This window comes from Aethalodelphis obliquidens, unplaced genomic scaffold (genome assembly GCF_003676395.1).
Source record: "Aethalodelphis obliquidens isolate GAN/ISIS:26980383/991018 unplaced genomic scaffold, ASM367639v1 scaffold3, whole genome shotgun sequence".
In the NCBI taxonomy this organism is placed as follows: Eukaryota; Metazoa; Chordata; class Mammalia; order Artiodactyla; family Delphinidae; genus Aethalodelphis; species Aethalodelphis obliquidens.
In genome coordinates, this window is record NW_020837947.1 from 81089807 (window position 1) to 81105749 (window position 15943).

The window sequence follows — 15943 nt, forward strand, 5'->3', positions numbered from 1 at the left end:
AGAAGCACTCAGAGGTATGTTAAATGAAAATAATGCATCAAGAGAAAAGTCTTGCTTTCTAAATGCTTCCATGTGGAATTTCTATAAGTAAAAGTACTTACTACAGAAGAGTGTACGATTTAAAATGGATTTCACTATGACATAAATATAAAATGCACTCAGACAAGATCATCCCCCCGCAAAGTACGTGAAGAACAACTAAGCGTCACTGGTGGTTCCCTTTCCATCAGCGCTACTGCCAAGGTGCTCATGCTCTGAAGCGAAGACACACCGTTCCAAGTGGCCGGAGAGCACGAGCGAGTTCTCGTTCTTACCGTAACTGCTTCAAGAATGGAAAATAACACAGAGCTGAAACAGTAAAAGTCAACTCAAGTTTTAATCAACTGTTTAAGAAAACAGAAAGAAGGATGGGAGAAAAAAGAGTGGATTAATGGAGCATAACAGCTGAGCAGCAGACAAGACTTATCGTGAAGCCACTCCTACACTTCCTTAAGCTCCGTGCACACACACACCATCACCAGGGCTGCCCTGGCTGAATTACCCCAAAGCACTATGAGACAGTTACATATGCAGCAAAGGCAATTTATACATGGAGACAATTTCGTCTAAAAGCCTTTTCACACATCTGCCTACCCAATTCCTACATGCGTGGTTCATCACTTTAAAGTAAGCGTTATCTTCCTGCCCTCTTCACTGCCAAAATATAACTGAAATACGTTTACAAAATACGTAGTAGATCTTTGGAGCCATAAAACTGACATCTCTATATTGCCCTACCATACCAACAGTGCCTACGAGGAATCTTTAAAAATAAAAGGTGCGATTATAGAAAGGTCATTATGATGTCAAAATAACAGTGTGAGATGACAAGTCCTCATTCGAATCTGCTTGTTACTGAGTTAGTTACAGCCACAATTCTTGACTCACAACCCAAGCCCATAATCTTTAGGGGCGTTTTCCCCTGGCACACTGTTAGCTCTGCTAAAAGTATGCAAACTAGCCATTCAGTAACTACTGACTGAAATTACACATAGAAGAAAATATTAAAAAAGACAAACTGTGCCTTAAAGCGCAGCTTCAAAGCTGGTTTATCCCACTGGACATTTACTTGCTAGAGCTATGTAGAAAACAAGAGATTAGAAAAAGCACATAAAATCACTTAAGATAATAACCTGTATCATAAAGACCATTTTTGCCCAAATTCATGTAAAAGCTGAACATAAAAATGTAAGAGAGGAATAGGGACACTTAATATGTCGAGTGTTACTAAGTCAACATAATTCCCTGTAAAAGTGCTTGTTCTCCTTTCCAGAGGATGATAAACTGATTTGGCCACTTTTAAAATTCAGAAGGAGCAACATAAGACTATTCAATAAATATCAGTCATTTAACAAAGCATTTTAATGCAAAAATAAAAAAGCATTAATACTAAGTTCCAGCTAGGAAAAAACAGAGATGCTTGTTCAGTACAGTACACATCTGAAAAGTCAATGGACAAATCCACAGGTGAATGTGAACAGACTGGTGTACCCATAAATCAAACTACTATCAGCCAATAAAAAAGGGATGGTCTAATAGTACACATGAAATCAGGGGTGAATTTCAGAAACATGCTGAAAGAACCCAGACATCAAAGAGTAAACAGGGTATGATATCGTTCATATGAAGCTCCAGCAGAGACAGGTACAATCTACCGTGATAAAGAGCAGATCAGTGGCTACCTGGGCCAGGGGTGGGAGGCCAGGGGCACAAAGCGACCTTCTGGAGTGAAGGAAAGGGTCTACGTGCCAATCGACTGTGGTCGTGCTTACATAGAGTATTTATTTTCCGAAACTCATTGAACTATAACTTAAACTGTCTGCCTTGTATTGTATGTAAATTCTACCTCAGTAACATTGATTTTTTAAAAAGTCGATGAGCGGGGTAAGCCCCATCATGCGAGCAAGGAATGAAGAACTAGAGTCTACACGTCTTGCTTCAGCTGGAAGCAAGAGACACGACAGAACAGAGAGATGGGAGAGAAGCAAAAGGCAGGTGGGGGGAGGAAAGAAAAAAACGCAGAGGCAAGAAAAACCAGGCGCTCATGTGTTCCTTCCAAATCTCTACAAGGGCTGCCCACCACCCCTGCACTGACCACCAGCAGGGACCCGCCGGCCTCCAGCGCCTGGATGAGCACTCCTCACGGGTCGCCTTGCCCAGGTCTTGCTCTTCTACAAACTGTGACGATAGCAGATGCAAAGGTGATCAGCACCTAGCCCTACTTAGGAGGCTTGAACAGTTCACACACATTATACAAGGCCAGAGTCTAAACCCCTTAACCAGACCACAGGTCCTCTGCCTGTCCCTGCCTTCCCTGACCTGAGACCAGGCATCTAGCCACACGCGACTCCTCTGGTGCCAGCGCTCCAGTCTCTGCCCCAGCCTCCAGGGGTCTCGGCTCCTGCTGCTTCCTCTGCTGGAAGCACCCATGCTCCCAGCGGGTCCCACCCGTCCTGACATGGCCTCCTCCAGGAAGTGTCCCTTCATCCTCCAGTCTCCTACAACGCTTCCCTCTGGCAGACATGATCATGTGATGTCCAGTACAGAGGCGATTCGTTATCGGTATTCTTCGTTCATCTGAAGTTCTCTGAGACAGACGTTGTTTCTCTTCTGTTCACCATCTCCAGCATGTGACATTCAACAGGTCTCAATAAATTTTTTTTAATTGACGAAAAGGAAAGAGGAGGATGAGAGCATCTCAGAGGCACAAGCAAGAGGAGGCCCCACATCAGCAGTTCTCACTGTCCTCTGAAAGGGCACTGGCTTGCTCACGCACTTCTCTGAAATCTTATGTAAGTTATCTATTGGGGTGGCCAAAAGATTCGTTCAGTTTTTTCTCCAAGATGGCTCTAGTAGCACTTAGTTGTCTTTAACTTCATTCAAAACAATTTTGTTAGATTGTACTGTGACAGCTGTCACATCAGTGTGCATTTAAAAAAACATCAAAATCGGTGAACTTTTGCATAACCATTTTAATACTGAAGATGGAAGAAAAAAAGCATCCTTTCGGCACATTATGCTTTATTATTTCAAGAAAGGTGAAAACGCAACTGAAACACAAAAAAAGATTTGTGCAGTGTATGGAGAAGGTGCTGTGACTGACTGAACATGTCAAAAAAGTGGTCTGTGAAATTTCATGCTGGAGATTTCTCGCTGGACGATGCTCCACGGTTGGGTGGACCAGTTGAAGTTGACAGCAATCAAATCGAGACATTAATGGAGAACAACCAACATTACACCAAGCGGGAGACAGCCGACATACTCAAAATACCCAAATCAAGCGTCGAAAATCATCTGCACCAGCTTGGTTATGTTCATCGCTTTGATGCTTGGGTTCCACGTGTTAATGGAAGAAAACCTTCTTGACCATATTTCTGTGTGCCATTCCCTAATGAAACGTAATGAAAATGTTCCGTTTTTAAAACAAATTGTGATGGGCGATAAAAAGTGGATACTGTACAATAATGTGGAACGGAAGAGAGCGTGGGGCAAGGGAAATGAACCACCAACAACCACATCAAAGGCCGGTCTTCATCCAAAGAAGGTGATGTTGTGTATATGGTGGGATTGGAAGGGAGTCCTCTATTATGAGCTCCTTCCGGAAAATCAAAAGGTTAATTCCAACGGCTCCGAATGAGACCAACTGAAAGCAGCACTCAATGAAAAGCGTCCAGAATTAGTCAACAGAAAACGCATAATCTTCCACCAGGATAACACAAGACCACGTCTCTTTGATGACCAGGCAAAAACTGTTACAGCTTGGCTAGGAAGTTCTGATTCATCCACTGTATTCACCAGACATTGAACCTTCGGATTTCCATTTATTTCAGTCTTTACAAAATCCTCTTAATGGAAAAAATCAATTCCCTGGAAGACTGTAAAAGGCATCTGGAACAGTTCTTTGCTCAAAAAGATAAAAAGTTTTGGGAAGATGGAATTACGAAGTTGCCTGAAAAATGGCAGAAGGTAGTGGAACAGAAGGGTCAATACGTTGTTCAATAAAGATCTTGGTGAAAATGAAAAATGTGTCTTTTACTTTTACTTAAAAACTGAAGGCACTTTTGGCCAACCCAGTACACTCATTGTCAAATTCAGAATTTATTTTGTAACTAGATGATAATTCCATTTCACTGGATTCCAGTACTTTTATAGAGAGAGGGGACAAGACTTTGACCTTGAAAATGGCGCTGGCAAAGGCAATCGTCATGCTTTACTGTCCCTCTATTCCCCACCCTTCTCTCCCCCACCCCCAGCCATGAGAGAACACAAAGTGGGAACTCAGTAAAGATCTCCTTCGGGAATAGGAGCTAACGTCCTCCCTTCAATTATTCTTAAGACCAGAGGTTCTTCTCTAGGCCACCACCGAAGAAACTCCCAGAGTAATCCAAGTGTACAAACGCACCTACTGCAGAAGGAAAACTGACCTGGTAAAACGGGTTTCCAACTACCACGTTCCAGGATAAGGTGAAAAAGTATCAAGTATTCTAAAAATACCACTACAATTAGTTGAAGGTGGTAAGGCAAAATGCTCATCTATCTTTTCAAGAAAAGATCACATTATTTTCTTGATGATTTTTTCTTCTTACTCTCTCACCCTTTTTGACAGAATAATGTTATATAATAAAAATCTGGTGCTTCAAAATGCTGAAAAATACCTTATGGATTAACTGTAAGCAATACATCACTTCAAACCCATTTTGGAAATTCTTGAATATATTTTCCAAGTGAAGATTTGATCACGGCAGTTCTCAAATGGGCTGTCTCATGACCTTTCAATACACTGTGAAGCTTTACTTTTTCAGGAGTTGAGAAATCATTTAAAAAATATAGTTTCCAAAGCAAATTACCTTCCATGGTATGTGTTAGGTACAAAAGCTGAAAATACATTTACTGAACTAAAGTCATACAAAAGAAACCATCGATTAAACGCATCAGTAGGAGAGTTAAAAGACTTTTTGACAAGCTTAACTCAGTAACCATAGCCACCAGATATGTAGAAGAAGCCTGAATTTTAATATGCTAACTTTAAAATCATTGGATAAGTCACTAAGAAATGCAGAATTCTGGAGAAATTTCAAATAGAAGTCCTATAAATGCCACATCAGTCGCCTGGCAGCCCATAATTTAAAAAGGGCTGACTGAAATGTGGCAGTATTAATCCGACAGAACTCAAGTCAGTGGTGCCAATGAGATACAGCCTCTGGGCAGCGTGTGAGCCCGGCGGTTTCTAGCCCCACCCGCCCCTGCGCTTGGGCCCCTTTGCTCCTGCCCCCCTCCCTCCCCGCCAGGCGCTCCTCCCAGGAGCTCCTATGTGTTAAGCGCTCCCGTGCCAGGCACACAACAGAAATGCAGCGGGCCCTACCTTATTTAACTCCCATAAGAATACTGTCAAAAGTGGATGCCGTGATCATCCCTATTCCACAGAAGAGGAAACTAAAACTGTAACAAGAAGAAGTAACAACAACAACAAAAGCCCAACTTGAAACTGCTATTTCAGGGTAATCTTAAATCACCACCTGATCATTCATCATCTAAGTTTCTCATCCCTATCAGGAAGGACATCTTAAAATTTATTGCAATTCACACTGTCTTAAAATTATTGCTCATTTATATTAATGAATTATATAATCACCAGTTAACTGTAAACAGAGCTTAATGAAATTACTAGTGCTAGCTCTTTTATTATAATACAGTACAGAAACATTGTTTCCACAATTTCTAAGTTGAAATAACGGATTTAATTTTACTTTTGTTGTGCTAAATACTAGTCTTTATACGTATATAGATACACACATATAAAACAAAATAAGTGAAAGTTTTCCTGTTTTTAAACTTTTATATAATACTCAATTATATGGCAACTGATTGGAATAGTAATTTCATGTGAAATTCAGACTGGAGAATTAAAACCTTTGTGTGATGCAAACTCAAGCATGTACTCAAACTGCATTCAAGAGGTTACTTGTGAGGGATGAGAAGTGGCAAAGGAGGCAAGAAATATGTAAGATAAACTGAAACAAGAACAAGTGAGTGCTCATTTTAAAGCTACCAACTCCCAGCAACTATTAGCTGTTTTTCCAAGACAAAACTGAGCCAGTCAGGGGTAAGGATTAAATAGTTAGAGTTACCTATACATTTTCCTGGTGCAACAGATTTTCTTTTTGATGATTATAATAGCAAATGAATCACGTGAGGATGGAAGTATGTGGTGGGGGAAGCGAGGGGGTGGTGGGGACGGAAAGAAGAGGCGGGGGAGAGGGGAGAAGAGGAAGAGCGAGGGGGGAGAGGGGAACAGAGAAAAGTTGCTGCTGGAAAAGGGCAAACAACATGGCAGAGCTCAACCTCATCTGCTCGATACCTGCTAGATCTCCTAAGAACTCACCTGATCAGTGTTGCCAGCTATGCTGCACCACTACTTACGGGGAGTGAGGGGCGGACAGACAGGACAATTTCTGTACTCAGTTTTTCAAATGTCCCCTATCACTCATTCATTAAGGAATACCAAGGAGGGCAGACTCATTCTGCGTCCCCGTGGCGGGAGAATTCTAAGGTGGCCACCAAAATTCCCACCCCTGGTTTACACACCCTGTATTTTAAAATGATTTCTTAGAATTTCATATAAAAATATATTACTTATGCTTTAAAGTTTGTCCTTTTTCCCCCCACAATGCTGTAAGTAAACTTAATTTCATGGATGTGATAAGCATCACTCTCAATATTGTCAATTTTTACTGATTTTTCAAGAGATTTCCTCTCCTACACCCACTGTAAATGCAGCCTAAACTCTATCAAGGGTACCTTTGCTCCAAAATATACATTAATCATACTTTAAACATTGTTTTAGAACGTTTTTTTTAATGGTCAGAGACAATGTATTACAATATCCTTACTTTGTTAGTATTTGGTTGAATTTTTTAGTATACTGCTTCTCCATACGGACTGAAAAGGAAAACCAGCTTATATGCAAAATGAGAGGAAATTATTGTCTCTAAATTGCGTGACAGATGAATTAGCCACACAATTAACTGGCTTATAGCTTTATTATTAATCTAGGAATCAAAGACTTAACAAATGACTACAGCCCTAAAGATAACTAGCCTTAAACAGCATTTAACTGGGATAGGAAAATTTAATCAGAAAGAAAAACTTAAAAAGGATCAGTGATATAACATATTTGGATCACTACAGTAAGGTCTCAACTATTACTTGATAATACTTGATAATAACCAATGAAAATGCCATGTTTTAATAAACTTATATCTGGACAGATCCACCAAAGCCCTTAAAAGAAGACAGATTTTCCTTTTTTGTTCATTTCCCGAATCTAGTAAAAACAATTATCTCTCCTCCATTTTTCAATTAGTGACTTTATCTTTTTGCAAATTTCAAAAAAATTAATTAAATGCCATTTAAGCAGTTATCAGACTCTTACATAGAATATGCTCCTTTCTGAATCAAGGGTCCTGCTTTGTGAAAGCTCATTAACATTATATGACAAAAACTTCCAATATTCAAATTTTTTAAGTATGTAACTAGCACATTTTCACAATAAATAAACAGAGCTGTATCGTATGTTAAAAGTTCCACATCTACTCAACAAGCATCAATTGGCAATAGAGATGAAGATTTTACTTACATTTGTAATAGCTATAGCATTTTTATCGTAGTATTTCTTCTTTTCATATTTATCTCTGATGAAAAATTCCACTGCTCTGAAAACAGATAACTTAAGGAAAAGCATGAGTTCAGTGACATGTACACTCCCCTTTATTCATTCGTCTCCACAAAGCCTGGACTTTAAATTCAATTTTCCTACTCTCCGGGCTGTATTTTACTCACACACTATTTCTGCAACTAAATTCTGCAACCTACTTTTCTTTCTGCCAAAGAGTCTATCTCTTTCAGGAAATTTTCCCCACTCAACCCGATTCTAAAAAGAAAAGTAACCACATTTCTCAATTCCATCACGCTCCACAGCCCTCTACCCTGACTCAGCTCTAAATTCACTTCATGTTCATTTTGGATTCTCAGTGTAAGTAAAGAAACTAACGCCCATGCAGCAACCACAGCGCACCAGACACTGTGTGCTGTCCATAGTTTTTTTCTGTTTTTTTTTTTTTTTTGGCTGTGTTGGGTCTTCGTTGCTGCATGCGGGCTTTCTCTAGTTGCAGCAAGTGGGGGTTTCTCTTCATTGTGGAGAACGGGCTCTAGGTGCGTGGGCTTCAGTAGCTGTGGCACACGGGCTTAACTGCTCCACAGCATGTGGGATCTTCCCGGACCAGGGCTCAAACCCGTGTCCCCTGCATTGGCAGGTGGATTCTTAACCACTGTGCCCAGGGAAGTCCCTGTCCATAGTTTTTTCCTTTAATCCTTCCTCAACACAGTAATGTGCATATTATAATTTCCACATCATAGATGAAGAATCAGCAACTTGGAAAGACTAAACAATTGTGATTTCAATACTTATGTCCCTTCCACCATACATGGCTGCCTCTGATTGTATCAGAGAAGATTCTCTGTATATTAGAAAAACGGTGGCTATTTTTTTTCCTGCAAAGGTTCTAGATACGGAGAAGTCAAGAAGCTAAAACCAAGGTAAGAACTATTCAATTTTCTGAAGTTGGGGGGACCAGCCCTACCTGTTGATAGATGAGTCATTTCTAGTGGGATCCAATAGCCCTGAGTTATCTTACAGAGATGACTTCTCTTAGCAGTCCAACAACCATGTCTTTACCATATTCTACTAAAATGGAACTTCTTCCATCAGGGATTTGTAACTTTTTAATTTTTTAGTACCATGAACCTCTTTGATAGTCCAGTAAAGCCTGTGGAGATAGTGCTTTTAAATGCATAAAATAGTATAAATTGGGCACTGACTTAATAAAAACAAATAAAAGCCTTAAAAAAAGGGATTTCCCTGGTGGCGCAGTGGTTAAGAATCCGCCTGCCAATGCAGGGGGACACGGGTTCAAGCCCTGCTCCGGGAAGATCCCACATGCCACGGAGCAACTATGCCCGTGTGCCACAACTACTGAGCCTGTGCTCTAGAGCCCCTGAGCCACAACTACTGAGCCCACGTGCCACAAATACTGAAGCCAGCACGCCTAGAGCCCATGCTCCGCAACAAGAGAAGCCACCGCAATGAGAAGCCCACACACCACAACGAAGAGTAGCCCCCGCTCGCCACAACTAGAGAAAGCTCACGTATAGCAACGAAGACCCAACGCAGCCAAAATATAAATTAATTTTTTTAAAAAGAATGCACTTAAAAAAAAACCTTAAAAAAATGCATAAAATAAAATACATAGAATTACAAAGGAAATGAATTACACTGAAATACAATCTCTCTGTGGATCCCCAGGTTAAGACATCCTGTTCAAAGAGAAGTTACCTGAAGCAGTAAAACAATATATTTTCAGTCAAAAGCTCCTTATTAGAAATTAATAAAAGCTCTTTAAATTGACAGTTGAGGCCATAGGTAATAGAAAGAGTTGACAGACAACTATACAGTGGGTATTAAAAGAAAGCACTCCAAGGGGGCCAGGGAGGGCAAGTAAGACAGAAAATCTAAACGTTCAATTTATTAAGTAAGCTGAATAATTGAAAGCCATTTTTAAAGATGGATTTTTATAAACTGAGTATGTGAAAGGTACTTTATCTCCTTTTGTCCTCGTAAACTATGAGGTAGGTGCCATTTTACAACTAAAACCAGGCACAGAAAGTTTAAGAAGTTCTCTGGGATTCTACAGTACAAGGAAGGGAGAGTTGTGATGATTCGAAACCAGAATGTCTGACTTCCACTTTTTTCAGAATGTTACTGGTGCATCACAAGTTCATTTGTGAATCAGTCATTTATTTCTGCTAATGATAACAAATGCTTTCAAATCTAGAGAAGAAGGTCAAATGTGGAGAGTGCCTTTTATTTTCAAGGTAGCCTTGGAGACCCTTTCAAGTGAAAGGCCCCAGAGCTGTCAGAGGCTGATTATTTATTTAGATATGTGAACATTTTGGCAGCCAGTACCAAAAAATTACCAAAACACCCCAAGATTTTCATAAAATGCAAGAATGTTATTTATTCCAACTATTTCACATGTAAATAAGCTAAATGTTAAGTTCGCACATGACTGTAAATCCATGTTCAATATTACATTATTCTAGTTTTCTAACAGGAAAAAACGAAACAATCAAAAAGAGAGGCCCTTTGGATGAGGTGTGTGAATGTGGTGTATTGAGCAACTTTCACTGCAGAGACAACTATTTACCACCACAAAAGGGAAGAGAAAATAGAATTTACTTAGACTGATGTCATTTCCACTCTAGATGATAGGAAATATGTTTACTGTTTTTAAAAACTGTATACTATTTTAAAAACAGTAATTATATTTATTTCTAGATATAAATATTACATATAATATGCATATAGTTATTTCTTAACTAAGAAAATTTTGGAAATCTAAATTCTTTATTTTTTTAAATTTATTTATTTATATATTTTTGGCTGTGTTGGGTCTTCATTTCGGTACAAGGGCTTCCTCTAGTTGTGGCAAGTGAGGGCCACTCTTCATCACGGTGTGCAGGCCTCTCACTATCGCGGCCTCTCTTGTTGCGGAGCACAGGCTCCAGATGCGCAGGCTCAGTAGTTGTGGCTCACAGGCCTAGTTGCTCCGCAGCATGTGGGATCTTCCCGGACCAGGGCTCAAACCCGTGTCCCCTGCATTGGCAGGTGGATTCTCAACCACTGTGCCAGCAGGGAAGCCCCTAAATTCTTAAAGTATAATTTTTATGTTTAAATATCTGGGAGGTGAACAACACTGATATTTTTCCTCCTTAAAGATAGAAACAACAGTCTATTTTGGATATTGTTTAAAGTGTACTACATATTTTTTTAATATTTATTCATTTATCTTGGCTGCACTGGGTCTTAGTTGCAGCATGCAGGATCTTAGTTGTGGCATGTGGACTCTTAGTTGCGGCATGCACGTGGGATCCAGTTCCCGGACCAGAGATCGAACCCGGGTCCCCTGCATTGGGAGCACGGAGTCTTAGCCACTGGACCACCAGGGAAGTCCCTCAAGTGTAGTACATATTAAAGCCTGGAAAGATTTTAATACTCTCATTTATGAAATGTTTATGACAAAGGAAAGATTGTTGTTTATGACCAAAATTTAGTTTTAGGAAACTAATCATTAAGATTAAAAATAAAGTATATAAAATAATTTAACCACTGTAAAACTAAAATATTGAAAACTATGATGGTTTTATAAATATCGATTTGAAAAAGGCAAACATTTTAAGTATACAATCTTTTGTAGTGAAAAACAATACTAACATCTGATGAAATGATACGTTGTGTGAATTTTCAGAAATGACAGATATCCGTGAAATCTTAATTTATACTTAGTGTATTTTAAATAAATAATTCAAATATAGCTGAGTCTGGTTACTGTTTATGATATTAAAAAAGAAACCCTATCAGAAATTATCTAAGCAGTAAGTAATTTTAAAAACTTAATGTGAGATGAAAGCTGATCTGTTTTTCAAGGACATAAAAAAATTAAAGCATCAAGATAGGACGATGTACTAGGAATTCCTCATTATTAACATAAAACATTGCTTTTTAAAAAACAAAGCACACCACAAAGTGAACTTTTAAAACTCAGTGGAGTCACCTGAGAAGAACTGTGATTCAGGGCACATGCCACATCCTTGGATGCTCTCAGGCCCTACATGGCCTCTTAGGCCAAGAATGTATCACATGGTCCTCAGGTATTTTTGTAAAACTTCCCAAAAGCAAGCCAATTCTTCACTGTTAATTCACCTAAAGAAACGCTGATTTATTCCCGGGGTCAGCAAACTTTTTCTTAAAGGGCCATATAGTAAATATTTTAGGTTCTGTGGGTCAGTTGGTCTATGCTGCAACTACTCACTTCTGCATTTGTAGCTCCAAAGTAGCCACAGAAAACTGATAAATGGATGGGTATGGATATGTTCTAATAAAACTTTATTTACAAAAACAGGAGTTGGCTCATGGGCCTGTAGTCGCTGATGCTTGAATTCTATTCCAACTCTAGTGGGCCAAGAACAGCCCAGTTGGATTTATAGAGGATCTCTGTGTCTGCAAACTGCCACTGTAGACAATGTAAGGGATTTTCAAGGGAAATTTGACAATAATTTTGCATTATATGCTGACTATAGCACTAATTCTCAAGGAAGATGGTCTCCAATGCATACCCTCATTTCTGGTACCAGTAGTGAAAATGACAATAATACTCCATATCTTACCAAGTTGTTGACGGTTTTGTGGATAATATAGATAAAGCCCTCAGCATAGTACCTAACAAACAGTAAGCATAAATGAAGTTAGCTTTTATTTTTGTATAACTTGGTGTCAGTTTCCTCACCTTTAAAATGGCGATAACACCAAGACTCACCTCGCAGGATTAAACACGCTAGTGTGTGGAAAGACCTAAGAGCAGTGGGGGACAGAGTGACTACTGTTTAACCCTCAGCTCTTATTATCAATCACCATGCTCTGACAGGCAGCTCTTTTAAACACAGGGCCCACAGCAGAGGGGGAAACAGAAAACTGCTGAGCCAAGGCTAAGATGGCGTGCCTATCATCAACTTTAAACAGATGAGCAAATGAGAAGCAGCAACAAAAGAACCAATAAATTTGAAGATCAGGGAATACTTATCTTCATTTTCCAGCATCCAGCTGCCATTTGAGACAAAAGGACTTATTACTGACAGAGATCAATAATACAACTCCTCCCTCACAAAAAGAAATAGAACAGTAATATTTTCAGCAAATCAAGGTAAGGAATATACCAACGACAACGCAAGTTTAGGTGGCTGATTTGGGACTTAGTACACAAACAACGAAATACCCCAGAATACCCGCCACGCCTTTGGTCACAAAACACTCAGCACGGCACCCTTCACTGTCCCAATCCTCAAAACTAACAGACAGCAAGCACTACAGAAGTCCAGAAAAATGTTCACATCACTATGTGTTTTATCTTTTCACATGTATTTATTTGTATTTTAAGATTTTTCCTTTCTTTAAAGATGTCACTTAAAATACAAATTAATATCTATTCCCAAGAACAAAATGTTCCAGTTCCAGACACACAACACGGATAGCAGTAAAATTTTCAAAAGCTCCAAGGAGAATCACCGCTGATGAGCTCTGGTGCACACCAGAACTCATGGAACTGAGGTAATTAAAGTTATCAGATAAGACGAAAGATCCTAATGAAAATCTTTAACGTAAAGCTTTATCGCCTGTCATGCACTCGTACATGCCGCGTAGAATTAACCACAGGCCACATGAGAAATTACACTTTCACAGCAGCTTCTGCCTAACTTTTGAAATTGCAAAGCTTTTAAAAAGTAACAAATCTTGTTAAGAATGCAGTGAGGTCCCATATTATGTGAGTTTTACTTGCCTCTAAGGATGAGACAACTATATTTAAATCAGTAAAAGTGCAGAGATGTTAGGCTTCTCAAAGAGCACTGAGCTTTAGAATGATTGATGAAATAAAGAAAAAAAGGGGACTGGTTTTACTAGTCTCCCTAATAATAGCTCCAAATCACAGTGTTTCATAATTAAAAGAAGGGATAAAAGTGACGTAGCTGTAATAACTAAGGTAAAAAACATTTTTAACACCTTTGTTGGAGTATAATTGCTTTACAATGTTGTGTTAAGTTTCTGTTGTATAACAAAGTGAATCAGCTATACGTATACATATATCCCCATATCTCCTCCCTCTTGCGTCTCCCTCCCACCCTCCCTATCCCACCCCTCTAGGTGGTCACAAAGCACTGAGCTGATCTCCCTGTGTTATGTGGCTGCTTCCCACTAGCTATCTGTTTTACATTTGGTAGTATATGTAAGTCCATGCCACTCTCTCACTTCGTCCCAGCTTACCATTCCCCCTCCCTGTGTCCTCAAGTCCATTCTCCACGTCTGCATCTTTATTCCTGTCCTGCCCCTAGGTTCTTCAGAACCATTTGTTTTTTTGGTAAAAAACATTTTTGAAGACTATAGTATTACATTAGATATAGAAGCTGGTCTCATGGTCCAAGAGATGTCATCTTATACTCTTATCATTAGTAGTCATCTATCTCAAATGTCTTTAGACAAAATCCCTCTTTAGTTTCTGACAACCTTAGATTATCTTTCTGTAAACAGCAAGAGGTCAACACCTCATATGAACATGACCATAATTTGCAAATGCTTTACAAGTAACATTTAGTTTGAAAAATCAAACACACATGCTTGAACTAACAGTAGCAAAGACACACATTATCTAAGAGCCTGACCTGAATCATACCAGGTACTCAAAAACTGACATTTTCACCTAGACCTTATGGTCTTAGCTGCAAAGAGTCCCAAACTATAAGCCTATCTATTTTTAAAAGCCACCCACCAGGACTCAAATGTGACAACACTGATTTTACTCAGACTATCATCATTAAGTATAATAATATCCAAGTGTCCTTACACACGAGGGAAAGTCTGGAGGCTTTGGGAAGTTTCTTAACAGCTCTTTGAGAACCCTACCCCCTTGCCTGCCAAGGATAAAAATATTATGCTCTATCTGAGCTGCTCTGAAAATTTAGAAAGCTAATGTACATAAAGTGCCAAACTCAGGGCTTGGCACACAGTGAACCCTCGCTGAGCAGGAAAGCTACTGCAGTTGTTTCCAATGCCACACCCTCACTTTGTCAAAGGTCAAGGACTTACTGATGCCAGACACCAATCAATTCACTACAAAAATCTCATCTCTCCTGAAATGTTTAGATAAGGACCACACATTTAAGGACATAGCAAAAAACACCAGAAAAAAGAACTCACCATCTCACTAATCCTTTATTTCTATTAGGTTCACCATAAAACGGATAGTAATTACTTAACAGAATTCCTACGAATGTGTACCAAATGGTACACAGAAGAGGGCAGTGTAAGGGGACACAGAGGTCCTGTCCTCCCCTGAATACCTTCAGGGCTTTGTCAAAGCAACACGGCATCATGGGGATGAACTAAATAACTTGGAAGCCACATTCATCCACCAGATACCACATAAAGGACACTACCCCAAATCTCAAGAACCTCAAGTAATTTACCCTCTTAACGTTCAAGAGAAGTCCAAAAACCCAATTCAAACCAAACCAACCCCCAACACACACAACACACACAACACACAAACTTCCAGACAAGGGAGATGCTTCAACTTGAGGGATTTTATACATTAACTCAGGCTTGGGGGTGAGAAGCAGAGAAAGGAATAACCTAATACAACCTGCAAGCAGTAGTAACAACCACCTGGAACACAGTTTATTTGCTCTGTGGTATCTCCTTCCACCATGCTCTCTTCCTCAGGATTCTGCCCTATGCCCTCACTTTCCAGAGGAGAAGGAAAACAGCATTCCCAAGAGTCTCAATAAAACCGCAAAAAAGAATACAGGACCAGGGACTTCTCTGGTGGTGCAGTGGTTAAGAATTTGCCTGCCAATGCAGGGGACACTGGTTCGAGCCCGAGTCCTGGAAGATCCCACATGCCACAGAGCAACTCAGCCCGTGCGCCACAACTACTGAGCCTGTGCTCTAGAGCCCGCAAGCCCCAACTACTGAGCCCGCGTGCCACAACTACTGAAGCCCGCACGCCTAGAGCCCGTGCTCCGCAACGAGAAGCCCCCACAACGAGAAAAGTGCCCACGCACTGAAGCGGAAAGTAGCCCCCTCTCTCCGCAATGAGAAAGCCCGCATGCAGCAACGAAGACCCGAGGCCAAAAATACATAAATAAATATATTTATTTAAAAAAGAATACAGGACCACTGCCCTAGGTAAACACAACTTTAGCAAGCATTTTTCTATCACCTACGTGCTAAGTGACTCTC

At 39.9% G+C, this 15943-nt stretch overlaps 1 protein-coding gene across 4 annotated transcripts in view; it reads right to left on the minus strand.

Moving 5' to 3' along the window:
* Positions 1–15943, minus strand: part of SMAP1 (small ArfGAP 1) — a 150693-nt gene that overhangs the window by 66368 nt on the left and 68382 nt on the right. For all 4 annotated transcript variants that reach the window (XM_027093001.1, XM_027092993.1, XM_027093008.1 and 1 more), the window contains exon 4: positions 7676–7751. In XM_027093001.1, coding sequence (XP_026948802.1) covers positions 7676–7751 — 76 coding nt within the window. The remainder of the gene's footprint in view (positions 1–7675; positions 7752–15943) is intronic.